We start from the raw sequence: 12,511 nt of genomic DNA, 5'->3' as shown, positions 1-12,511 counted from the left end.
GTTTTCTTTACTCTGCTTTAATTTGTAATGTTTTGCATTCCGCATTTTTGGTTTCCACAGTATTTTTCTGGTATGGACCAGTTCTCATCTCTGCACAAAGATTCATAAAATGCACTTTACGATTTTTTAATCTGATCAACTCTTCTGTTAATTTCCGCTTCTCGGCTTCCAGGTCGAGCACTTCCAGGTAGTCCTTGTACGAAGGATGGGCAAGTGAATTCAATTTATTTCCGGATATGCGAGACATTTTATCAACTACACACTTCGTACGCACGGTTATTTCATTTTCTAAAAATTCATTCACTTTCAGTCGGTCTAGATAGTTCAACTCGACATTTCGTATGCGATCCAAACCTATTCGAGGACAAAGTTGTATTTAAACGAACATTTTCATTTTGTTTGAAATGGTTTCTATTATGTACCTACCTAACGGCAGAGGATTGTCGTTCAGATGCATGCTCAGCAGCGCTCTCCCATCAACGGAAATCGGTGAATTTTGTAGCTTTAATATTTTCACTATTAACTCGGTTTTGTACAATTTCTGCAGTTCGATGCGAACTTCTTCTGTGTAAGATGAATTCAAATCACTTTGATTGAGAGGAATAAGCTTAGTATCGTTCATAATTTTATTTTAATGATTCAGTAATTTCGTATTCTATAGAGAAACACAAAATGCGCCACCGACATAAAAGTAAACAAAAACGATTTGAAATTTTAAAAGTGGGCGATCACGTCGTTCCAGCACATAAATGAGGATGAGGGGTGTCCAATATACGTCGAAGGAAAACTCGAACATACACTGAAATAAATTTTGTTGTCGTTTCCACCGAATCCATGGTAGAATTAAGAACTGTACCAACAATTGGCTTCATTAGCGGTGTTGAGATAATTCCATATTCTGAATCTGCATGCCAAACTGAGCCGAAATCCAAATTTTCATGAATTTTGGTGGCCGGGAACCTATTCAAAAATCAATTTGAAGTTTGTATGGGAGCGATTTGTTGAATCACCCCTCGTCGCATTTTGTACTGGGCGGAGCTGTCTAGCAGTTGCCCAGCTGTCAAAAGGTGATTTCAAAAAATATCTTTGAAATTGATTTTAGGTATCAAAATAAAGTACTAAAAATCTGAGAAAAAATCATAGTGGCTCAGAAAAAGGTGCTCTTTCGTTTAAAAATAAACAATCGATGATTTTTTCTAAATTTAAAAACCCAATTTTCAACCGAATGCAAAATTCTGTTAATTGTACTGAAACATTGTCAATATTACCATGCGTGTATTACTGTTGACTAAAAACATTCTTGGTTCTACTATTTGGACATTGTAATTTCGACCATGTACCGTCTACCCCCGTTGGTTTGAACGACACCTCATGCAAACCAACGGGGTTCATTTTTTAATTTGAATTTCTAGTAACCCTGTGGACATCGAAAAACACAATTATGGTAACCCTTTTTACTGTTTTGTTTTGATTCTGCGCAGTGGCGTAGCCAGAAATTGTCTCTGGGAGGGGTTTTCAACGGTCAATGAAACCTTTTTTGGTTTGACACTTACATTTCGTAAAGAGCAATGAACAATAGTATTCTTAGCTTGAAAATAGCGGCGCAGCCGAAAATTTGTTTCGTCAGAAAGCACTTTATACTGAGAATTTGTTCCAGAAATTTTGGCTCTGGGGGGGGGTTTTAACCCTAAAACCCCCCCCGTGGCTACGCCAGTGATTCTGCGTTCCGTTTCACCCCGTTCCATGAGCAGAATGACGTTTGAACAATTTTTAGTTTGAACGATGTGCAGATTAGAGGGGGTCAAATTAAAAAGTGTTCAGATTAGATGCGGTCAAACCAACGAGGGTAGACGGTAGACTTGAATGTTGCGCGTCTTAGATAAACATGGTCAAAAATACAATAGGGGTACTCACTAAACAGATGAAATTGCTGCGTAAGCCATGATTTTCTGCTTATTTGAAATGTTTCATGATTTTGCGAATGAAATAATCAAAGATTGCCTTGGTGATCGTGACGTTTAATCAGTTTAATTAGTTTACGCTGTTAAGTGAATCCCCCTAATGTCAAAATAGTAACATCAAGAATGTTTTTAGTCAATGGTATTTCACGCATGGTAATATTGACAATGTTTCAGTACAATTAACAGAATTTTGCAATCGGTTGAAAATTGTTGGTACAGTTCTTAATTTTACCATAGTGGTTTCTGCTTTTAGTAGTGTTGCATGTACGTACACGCTGCATTACACAAACACCACTTGAGTTACTGGTTGAAAATAGTAAACAAAGATCAGCTGTTCCCAGCAAAATCAAATGGGCATATTTTCAACCAGTAGATTTGCATTAGTGTTCGTGACACCGCGCTGCAAAACTACTATTGACCAATCCAAATTCCTATGTGGTAGTGGTTTGTGTTCAGATTTCCCGTGTTAATCTATCTGTAAGAACTTTGTAAACATCTTTTGTTCTCACGTATATGGATAGGCTTGCATTAGGTTTCGTGAGACATTTTTTGGACAACTCAATGGATTCGGTGGAAACAACAACAAAATTTATTTCAGTGTACACTGAATTAAATTTTGTTGTTGTTTCTCGAGGGATCCGCAAGCGGCAAGGTAAAGTGTCCCGCACATTTTGGGAGCGATTTGTTGAATCTCCCCTCGTCGCATTTTGTACTGGGCGGAGCTGTCATGCAGTTGCCCAGCTGTCAAAAGGTGATTTCGAAAAAATCTTTTCGAAATCTGAAAAAATCATAGTGGTTCAGCAGAAAAAGGTTATCTTTCGTATTAAATCAAATTTTTCTTAATTTAACCCAATTGATTGATGCACGAAGCAAAAAAAGAAGAAGTTTTGACATCCAAGCGGTGTGCTGTTTACAAAAACTGGTATAGTATCTTTCATCGCCAGTATGACCGATGATGAAAATTGGTATACCTTTTTGTAAGGGGTCATTCAAATATGACGTCCATCGTTTAGGGGGGAAGGGGTGGGGATGTCTGAGAAAGTGTGACACTCCATGTAAATATAAGGTATACAAAATAGCGTGGACGTCATATTTGAATCGACCCTTATGAAATAATCCGGATACCCCTAAAGAACCCAAATTCTGGCCAAGCATGTCTAAAGGTCCTATCTGCAGAAGAGAAGCTCTCTTTGGTTTCCCTCTCTTTCGTTAATATCACAGCTGTTTATTTGTATTATGATTCTCTCCTTGCATTGAACGATGGTCAAAACAATCGTCTTTTGATTTGTACTGCAAAAGTAGTAGAAAAGTTTACCATATATTGCAATAATTGAAAGAGAAAGTGAACAAAGAGAGCCTCTCAAATGCAGATAGGACCTATTGAAATGTTTGGCCTGAATATTTATGAGATTCAATAGTCCATTTTACGAGCCGATTTTATGAATGAATTTTGACAGGAGGTAGCGTCCAATAACCCGTGAAAACCAATATCATCATCAACATTGTTGTTTCTTCGTAAAATGGCTCATTGAGAATATCCTTTCCTCCGATCGATAAATTTTCACGAATGCACACCCCTATACACATCATTTTGACATTACTGACAGAACGTCAACAGAATGAAATTCCCTGTTTGGCAGCACTGTTTTCTGAAATTTCGGCAGCAAAAATTTTTATAATGCATCATCGTTTTTGTTTGCTGAAAAACTTGTAATTTTTCACAACTGATCAATATTGAAAAAGTTTCAAAAGTTGCCCTGTGTATTGGGGAAACGTGTTACAATTTGCGAACAGCTGAAAAAGAAAGTGTGTGCAAAATGCCGCGTGTTAATTACACTAGAACCGATCGGATAGCGCAAATGTCCAAGCAGGAGCAGCTCATCGCTCAAAAACGGCAGCAAATTTTGGAAAAACAGCGGACTCTGCAGATGGCCAAGCAGATTGCAGCCGAAGCATCCAAAAATAACGCTGGGTGAGTTGAAAAAGGGTTTGATTTAATGTTTGAAATAGGTCGAGACAGTGAGAGATTTGTGCTGATTCGAGGTAAAAATCAATGGCGACTTATGTAATGTGTATTACTTTCTCGTATAACAGAGACAACGAAGAGGAACCAGAAAAGGCAGGCGTTCTTAAGATACCCTTCAACAATGATGGTTCGTTTTTGGAAAATTTCAAAAAGCTTAGCGAAAAACTAGCCAAAACTACCGAAGAAAACAACAAACGTCCAGCGGAAGATGATCAGTCAAACAGGTAAGTGTTACGATGAAGCTTGTTTTGTGCGTTTCTAATACTTTATTTTTATTTTTAGCGAAAAGAAGGCTAAAACGGAAGAGCCTGCACTTATTGCAATCCCGCCGCCGCCACCACCTCCAGCTCCACCAACTCCTCCGGTTTCCGTAGCCATTCCAAACGCGTTGCCGATGGAAATCTCATACGCCACTTATTATGCCATGGCACAGGCTCCCACGTTGATGCCATTGCTGCAAGCCGCTCCGTTACCTCCGCCACTGCCGGAAGTTTGCCTCGTAGAAACAGTTCAAGCAATTCCGATAATGCCATCCCCAGCTAGTACGGTCGAAATGGCCGCACCGATGCCAGCAACAGCGGAAGATGTGCCGGATGTTGGTGCCAACTGTAAAGGTTAGTAAACGTAGCTAATTTTGTGTGATAGAATAGCTGTAGAATGGACTTGAACAGCGCCACTAAAATTGTTTTTACTTGACCATTCAAATATCTAATTTATCTAAAATTATACAAAAGTGGAAAACATTTTTACATGTCCCAACACTTGTTTTACCAAAAAAATACGAGTATATAGTAAATACATCTCTGAAGTCTATGAAAATCTATAAAAAATCAAAAGGATGTAATTAACTGCTGTTTGATACAGAACGTTCTTCCAAAGCTGTGTATCGTATTTTAACTAACGCATTTCACCACCACTATCGGAACAACGAGTATTTCTTCCGTCTTTTAGTGGATAAAGATTGTGTTCTTGTAATAACATACGATTCACAGTATTGGAAAAAGGTGTTGTTTTAAAAAGCAGTAACGCCTTTTTTATTATTCAACGCCGTTGACAAAATAGCAAATGCAAATATGTACATGTAGTAAAGATGCGCTGTACATTTTTTTTTGTTAAAACGGTTAGAATTTTGTAGTTTTTAAACTTTGAAATTGTAAATTTTCTGCTGTTTAATAAACAGCATGGTGTTGCACTGAAACAAATATTTAGTGCACGCATTCATGATTGGTTTGCCGGATTTTTAAATGCGGGGATTTTCGTCATTCTTTCAAAAAGTACATAACGGCCAGATTTGGAATGGTAATAAAAACATTTAAAGTGGAAGAAGTTTCTAGCAGGTGTGTTAATCGCATTGAAACCCACAGTCGAAAAATATTGTTTTTCATTGGTTCCTATTCGAATGTTATTATTACCTACAACAATTCCCGCTCATGACAGATTTCTGTATTCATTCAAATAAATAATACCTAAATTAAAAAGGATGGATTTGAGCAAAAAATAAACTGTACCTTTGCATACTGTTATTGTTATTCATTTTTAACTCAAAGTTTTGAAAGAGGGAAAAACCCATTTGAGTGATTTCCTCAACTATGGAATCTTTCTCAAAAAGGCACAAAATCTTTTTATCTTTTCAAAAAATCGTTATAATATAAACTTAAACCTAAAGGCTCCTCCGGAATAGTATCCATAATCGAGCCGCGATCTTGATGTGGATTTGTCAGTGGATTAACTAAGGTAATCTTTCTAAGACGAAGGAATTTTGAACATCAAAGGACAATAATCGACCTGTCTAACGGACGCAGATTTTAAAATCAGGAAAAATAAATTTTAAAGAGTATCAAATAGCATAACCAATTTCAATAAAACATTTACAACCTAGAATTCTGTTAGAGAGATAAAGAAAGGTCTAAATGTTTGAATCTTATCAATTAAGTTTTTTCTTGGTATATTCCGTGTAATGTCATATTTAGTTTACAACAGGAATTTGCAATTAGTTTACAAAACTAACTTACGATTTAAATTGAAAACAACACGTGGACTGATAAAACCGCTTCAAATATAGGCATGGTGCTAGATTATTTAAAATATCTGCGCATATGTACAATTTTAGTTTTTTGTATTCATCAATTTGAAAGTTGTTTGTTTCTCCAATCTCAAGAGTAGTTTAGTTTGCGCAGCGAGTTGCGTGTTTATCATGCTTCAACCAAACTGTATATCTATACAACCATGATTACGTTTCAAAATTTGAAGAGTCCATTCTGCTAGCGTTATTTTATCACATATTACATAACGACAGTATTTGTTCTTTTAGTTATAATTTTTGTATAGTATTTTCAGAGAATGATAAATTACCAACAACAGTTGAAGAGTTAGTTGAATTGGTTGCCGATATCGGTGATGTTTATGAAGAAAAATTAAGTTCACGTAAAAATGAGTTACATCCATCGCTGTGGTAAATGTTATTACTTTTATATATTTATATCCTTGTTCTTTCATAATGAAACCTAAAAGCACGCACGGCAGAAACTACGATCAGAGAGACAACAGTGTGCTGAACCGTATACTCAACGTGACACATTCTACGCTGTGCGAACGGAAGTTGTTTCGGTTGTTTTGTGTCTGGCAGTTTTTCGATAATCTCATATCTAAATGGCTTACGCAAACAAATTCTATGTGTTTTAGCTTATCCTTCGACTATCTCAATGATACCAAAAAGGCCCGGGAAGTTTATTTACAATAAAACCAACGACGTGGTAAATATTTCACTTCATATTACATTACAGGGTGACTTAGGGCAGGTTTGTTCTCCTCGTCATGAGGAGTTTTTGTTGGCAAAATTTCCTGAAACTTGGTCGTATAATTCAGCTTGGTTAGGAAACATTTGATGTCAATTTTGAGTTCATTAGGTTAAAAAAACCCTAATGACGAAGAGAAAAAATGGGCGAAATACGTAAGAACCCTGTATAGTACTGTGTAGCATAGAACTAATCTAAAAATTGTAAAAAAATGATGCTTGAAAAACGATTACTTAAAATATGTAAAGCTTTGTCACTTATTAGAACAAAATAAATTGGACTTATTCAAATTAAAATATTTAGGGAGCCACCATAGGAGACGAACTTTGAAAGTGTATTTTTGTACTTTTATTTAAGCTTATCGAAAAACTCGAGAATTGTCAACACAATCGAAACTTCGAGCGGATCGGTGTGAAGCACTTTCTAAGTAACTTCAACTTCTCACCTGTATTGTGTTCTGCATAGCATTTGATAACATTTATTGCTTTCACGATATATTCTGCCTTCTTTTCGTTATGAATAGGTTCTTATTTGACAAACAGTCAGAGGCTTACAGAAACTATCGACACATGATTGTCGCAAGGCTTTTCAAAACGGCCGGCATCGAGCATGCGTTACCTGCTGCGCAATCTTTCAAAGCTGATAATGCAGCAGCCTCTATGGATGATTCTAAATATGATCCGGCGGACGTTCTCGATGACAATCAAGTGGATGACGATTCCCACGCTTATCCCGGGGCTGAGGCCCAGAGGGAACACCACGAAGATGTACCAATTCAAATGCAGCCCAATTACTATGGCGATGAGCGTCATTTCTACGACGACAAATCCACAACGGAAACTGATTCCGATACGGAATATGTTCGTGAAGCACGTAAAAGAAATTTGAAGAACCTGAAGCACAAGACAATGAATGCGGGAAATATGCGTGAGGACAGTACAACGGACTCCGACGATCAGTTCAATGAATCGTCTGATGGCAAGCAGGAGGTAATGAGCGATAAGTCTTCTGGAAATAGTGGTGGCAGAACCGCACGTCAGAAACACCGTAAGAAGTCACGATGGGGTGATAATGTGGAGGGTGCTGAAGAACCCAGTGCAGCAAGTGAATGCAAAGATAGCAGTGCGATTACAATTTCGGAACTCTCATCAAACGCTTATGGAGGACAAATGCAGCAACAAAATTCCAGATCCAACCCTGGATTTTTGCAATTTGTTTTTCAAAGTTTCGATACCGTTGAAGTGAGTCCCGAGAGTTGGAAAAGAGCTGAGGAACATTTCAGAATACGTTTACTGTACGAAGATATGTCCAGTAAAATTCAAGCCCACGAGAGATTCACAAGCAACAGATTGATGAGTGGAAACAATCGCATGCAAAACGATTTCGACGAAGATCAGCGACTGGACGCTGACAAGATGCAGGCTGTGCTACTGTGGATTAATGAAATTACAAACTTCTATGAGCGCTCGGGTTCTCCCAGATTGGAAGACTTTTTGCTACGGGATGAATTTGAAAATCTGATGAATAAGTACAGGCGAACAAATGATTGCATGCCAAGTTTTGAGGAATATAAAAAATTTAAACTTGAGCAAGCAAAAATTGTGTCTACCAATTCCAGAGGCGAGTACAGTTCATCAGATTCAGATTTGAGAAGACAAACCGCAGCTAATCGCAATGAAGAAACTCGGCAAATGAATATTCAAGATGAAGTCGATAAAAACACGAGACGTCGCAAAAGTCGTTGGGGTGATCAGGTTTCTGCTCCGACCACAACTCCACCAGCAGTAACCGTGACCAACAGTAGCACTGCAAGTACGCCTGCAATACATCAAACGCCCGGTCCATCTAAACCAAGCACCAATGCTCCCTCAAAACTAACTGCCGTGCAGCGTACTGATCCTGCTCTGTTGGCTTATGTACGGCAAAACTTTGGCAACACAAACCTTTCGGAAGAGGATTGGAAAAAGGCCGAAGATCACTACAAGATCAATCTTCTTTATCAAGACATGCTGAGGAAAAGACAAGAGATTGACAGGCTGGCTGCTAGCGGTAAGTTCAAATATGAGTACGATTCCGATGAAGATACAACCGGAGGTACGTGGGAACACAAGCTGCGTTCGCAGGAAATGGAAGCTACACAACTATGGGCCAATGAGTTAACTAAAAAGTCAGAGGGGAAACATCATATTGGTGACTTTCTGCCTCCGGAAGAATTGCGTAAATTTATGGAAAAATACGAAGCACAAAAGAACAGTCGTCAACCCAATCTAAGCGATTACAAAGAATACAAGCTGAAAGAGGATAACGTTGGATTTCAAATGTTGCAAAAACTCGGATGGAAGGACGGACAAGGGTTGGGCGCAGACGGAAGCGGAATTGTCGAACCAATCAACAAGTTTGTATTGTTAATATATAACACATCACTATCAATCTAATATTTTCTTTATTTTATTAGAGCATCGCAGCGAGACAATAATCAAGGATTGGGAACAATTTCTGCAGATAATCCTGAAGTAGATGATAACGAATATGATGCCTATCGCAAACGTATGATGTTGGCATACCGTTTTCGACCAAATCCATTGGTAAGTACGATACCGTAAATTCGGGTAAAATTGATCAACACTCCACAGGGTGACGTTTATTACCGTTCTACACGTTCCCATTTGCTATTTTTTAGCAAATAGACAATTAGTGATCAATTTTCTCCAACATTGCGGTACAACCTTTTTCTTAAGAGTTGATAATTTGTTAATCTTTTAATCTTTTGTGGCAGAACAATCCCCGTAGGGCATATTATTGAATCATATTTTTCCACATATGATGTAAGCGTACGCAGTGGATTCGTTAAATAGGATAAGCTACATAAGATCTTAAACACATAGTCCTTGCTTCAATGCCGAGTTGGATGCTCAACTTAAAAAAAAAAAAGTTGTTTTTTTTACATTGCGTGATTGCATTTCCACTTTCTCTCGACTAATGATGGTGTAAGCTGCAGTTGTCGATGTTGAAGCGTCTACCAACTATCTGTGTAAGGTTAAGAACGTTTGTTCTGAATTCGAGTTCAATGAACGGTAATGTAGAGAATTAACTAATTTATATTAAACATAATAAATGTTTCAATTAAACGCATCCTGTTCGGTATTGTTTATTTTTGAGAACATTTCACAAGCCTGAAACCCTCATATTCAAAACCAGCGACGAATGCAAAAGTTTAAAAGAAGTCTTAGAGATATCCCAAAATCCCTTACACTTTCTTGTTGTGAGCTATGGTGACCAATACCTTGAATAAGGTAGTGGACGTATTTTGGCCCACTCTGGGATTTTTATTACATTTATCATATAATCTCTACAAGGAAGTTCCAATAATCATTTGCCAAGATTCTGTAGATATTATATGATAATTGTAATAAAAAAAACCTAAACGCGCGTATAAAAATGCAGTTGCGCTTTTCGTTTTTATTTTTGCGTTAGTCTCTCCTAAGAATTTTCATGCTACTGCCATTTTGGATTTAAGCCAGTCCAAATGGTAGGTAGCATGAAATCCCCATAGCAGTAGTGAGAAAAAAAAACCAGACTCCACCCTCACATGATTGCACATCCTTTCTTGGCTTGCCGGATCATGGTAATAATGACGTCGATCGTGGGGCTCTGGATGTGTTTTATTTTGCTCTGAAAGATAAGACGGCAAGGAAAGCGTGGCCGTCAACCTGAGGTATAACTAGGTAAACGATCACCTCTAAAGGTAAGTCATGTGATGTTGATTTGCACTGCCTATGATCGCATATCAGTCCCATATTTGCTGGGTTTCCTATTCATATGGGACATTTATGCGATCATGGGTAGTACAGATGTTGACGCTTACATGTTTGAAGTAGGGTGGGGCGGGGCAAGATGGGTCACCTAAGGATGGATCACCATAACTTTGTAAATACAAATCGTATTGGTTTGTACTCTTCAATACACTAGTTAGCTATGCTAAAAGTCGATAAAAAATTCATTAAATATACAAAATATGATGTGAAACAAGCAGTTTTAAAAATTGATCGATTTTGCGCCGTGAAAAAAGAGCGGGGCAAGATGGGTCACCTTTTAAGTAATTCACATTTTCTCAATGAAAAACGTCAAAATATATGATTTGTTACGCATTCATATATGCTCCATACCCATTCTGTGTAAACAAGAGCGAGATACTAGTAAACATTTTATAAATTTATTTGGAATATAAAAAACTTTACAATTTGAGTGGCCCTACGGCGACTTGAAAATCGATGTTTTCACTAAAAACATATCATAATTTTATGTTATAATTTTGATCGTTTATTCCGCTTGATTGAACTCATTTATTAGATAGTCTTGTAATAAAAAATAAATAACTTTTGAATGCTCCAAAACTACGTTCAAAATTAAAGGTGACCCATCTTGCCCCGCGGCCGTTTATATGGAGTCGCATAAGAAAAATGCCTAAAAACCACTTTATTTTTTATTTCCAATGAGAGTGAATAATTTTTCAATCAATGCCCCAAACATTTGTATACTCATGCTGGTCATCTAACAAAATTATTAACATAATCAAAACATGAGTAATGCGCCCGAAAATGGCACTGACCCATCTTGCCCCGCCCCACCCTACTTCAGAAACAAGGTACGTTAAAATTAAAACGAAATTAAAAACGTAATTCTCTACTCAAAAAGTTAGAGATGATTTAATGTACAGTCTCTGTATTTTAGCATCGTCGAAGTATCAGAAATGGTGCAGATGATAAGGCTCGAGCTTGCGGATCAGAAGGTCCCAGGTTCAAGCTCAAATACATAATAAACTTTTATTGAAGAAACGTTTGTTGTCCAGGAAACCTTGAGTATACTTTTATTTTATTACCTTTATATTTTTATCGTTTTATTAGTTATTATTGCTTACTTTTAATTATTGTTGTTCATTATGGATGTTGATGGTTCAAAAGAAGGTGATCCTCCTCTAGGATATTCTTCGTCTAGAACGAATCCATTTCGTGTGAAGCTTTATCCTTCCACGTTCTCTGGTCCATTTTTGGTTTATTTCCGTAAAAAGGATAAACCTATCAATGTTTTATTGATATCATCGGAAATTTATAAAAAATATTCATCTGTTAAGGAAATCAAAAAGATTTCTCTTGGCAAACTTCGAGTGATTTTTGGTAAACGAGAGGATGCTACCGTGGAGGGCCCATATTCTGCGCATCTAAGACTGTTTCAATTTCAATCAGCTGTAACAAATTCCAAATCGAACCGATTTGGCTGAATTTTTGACTGCACATAGTTATTAGCTTTGTTAATGAGGGAAAAATATAATTCTTATACAAAACACTCAATTTATATGTAAAACTAGCTGTCCCCGGCAAACTTTGTCTTGCCTACTGCGTTTTTTGACGTTTCAAGCTTCTAGCCAAGACCAAGTCCCCGGTATGGAATGTATGATAACCCGATTTTCAAAAACTTTCAATTTTCCCATGTTTTTTGGCTCATAAACCTTCCTTGGGTGAAAACTAACAGAACAAAACTTAGACGACCCAAATCGGACCATCCGTTCGCAAGTTATGCGCGGTCCCACGTATGCCACTGCATTTTTATATATATAGATCATGAAAATTCTAAAGTGTGTCTCTGTTCCTAATTCTGCGCACCCATTTTTGGGATGTTCCTTATTCTGCGCACTAGACGTGTGCGCCGAATATTTGGCGTAAAATCGGCGT

General features: G+C 37.4%; 2 protein-coding genes across 6 annotated transcripts in view; one reads left to right on the top strand and one right to left on the bottom strand.

Annotated features, from left to right (window-relative positions):
- LOC109403715 (uncharacterized) overlaps window positions 1–698 on the bottom strand; it is a 29,316-nt gene extending 28,618 nt beyond the window's left edge. For all 5 annotated transcript variants that reach the window (XM_062842953.1, XM_019676578.3, XM_019676576.3 and 2 more), the window contains exons 1-2: window positions 427–698; window positions 12–354 (exon numbers count right to left, since the gene is read on the bottom strand). In XM_062842953.1, the coding sequence (XP_062698937.1) occupies window positions 12–354; window positions 427–622 (539 nt within the window). In that variant the 5' untranslated portion in view covers window positions 623–698. The remainder of the gene's footprint in view (window positions 1–11; window positions 355–426) is intronic.
- A 2,893-nt stretch (window positions 699–3,591) lies between these two features.
- Window positions 3,592–9,914, top strand: LOC109403732 (uncharacterized). Its single transcript, XM_062842949.1, has 7 exons — window positions 3,592–3,933; window positions 4,056–4,211; window positions 4,270–4,601; window positions 6,316–6,439; window positions 7,306–9,177; window positions 9,238–9,367; window positions 9,559–9,914. The coding sequence occupies exons 1-7, from the start codon at window positions 3,779–3,781 to the stop codon at window positions 9,583–9,585; spliced, it is 2,796 nt and encodes a 931-aa protein (XP_062698933.1). The 5' UTR covers window positions 3,592–3,778; the 3' UTR covers window positions 9,586–9,914.
- Window positions 9,915–12,511: the final 2,597 nt, after the last annotated feature.

This window comes from Aedes albopictus, chromosome 3, assembly GCF_035046485.1.
Source record: "Aedes albopictus strain Foshan chromosome 3, AalbF5, whole genome shotgun sequence".
NCBI lineage: Eukaryota > Metazoa > Arthropoda > Insecta > Diptera > Culicidae > Aedes > Aedes albopictus.
This window is presented reverse-complemented; position numbering and strand designations above follow the sequence as displayed.

Coding starts and splice junctions, on each gene's coding strand:
- LOC109403732 (XM_062842949.1), top strand. CDS start 3,779: ATGCCGCGTGTTAATTACACTAGAACCGATCGGATAGCGCAAATGTCC. Junction 6,440..7,305: donor GAGTTACATCCATCGCTGTG/GTAAATGTTATT, acceptor CGTTATGAATAG/GTTCTTATTTGACAAACAGT. Junction 9,178..9,237: donor ATTGTCGAACCAATCAACAA/GTTTGTATTGTT, acceptor TTATTTTATTAG/AGCATCGCAGCGAGACAATA.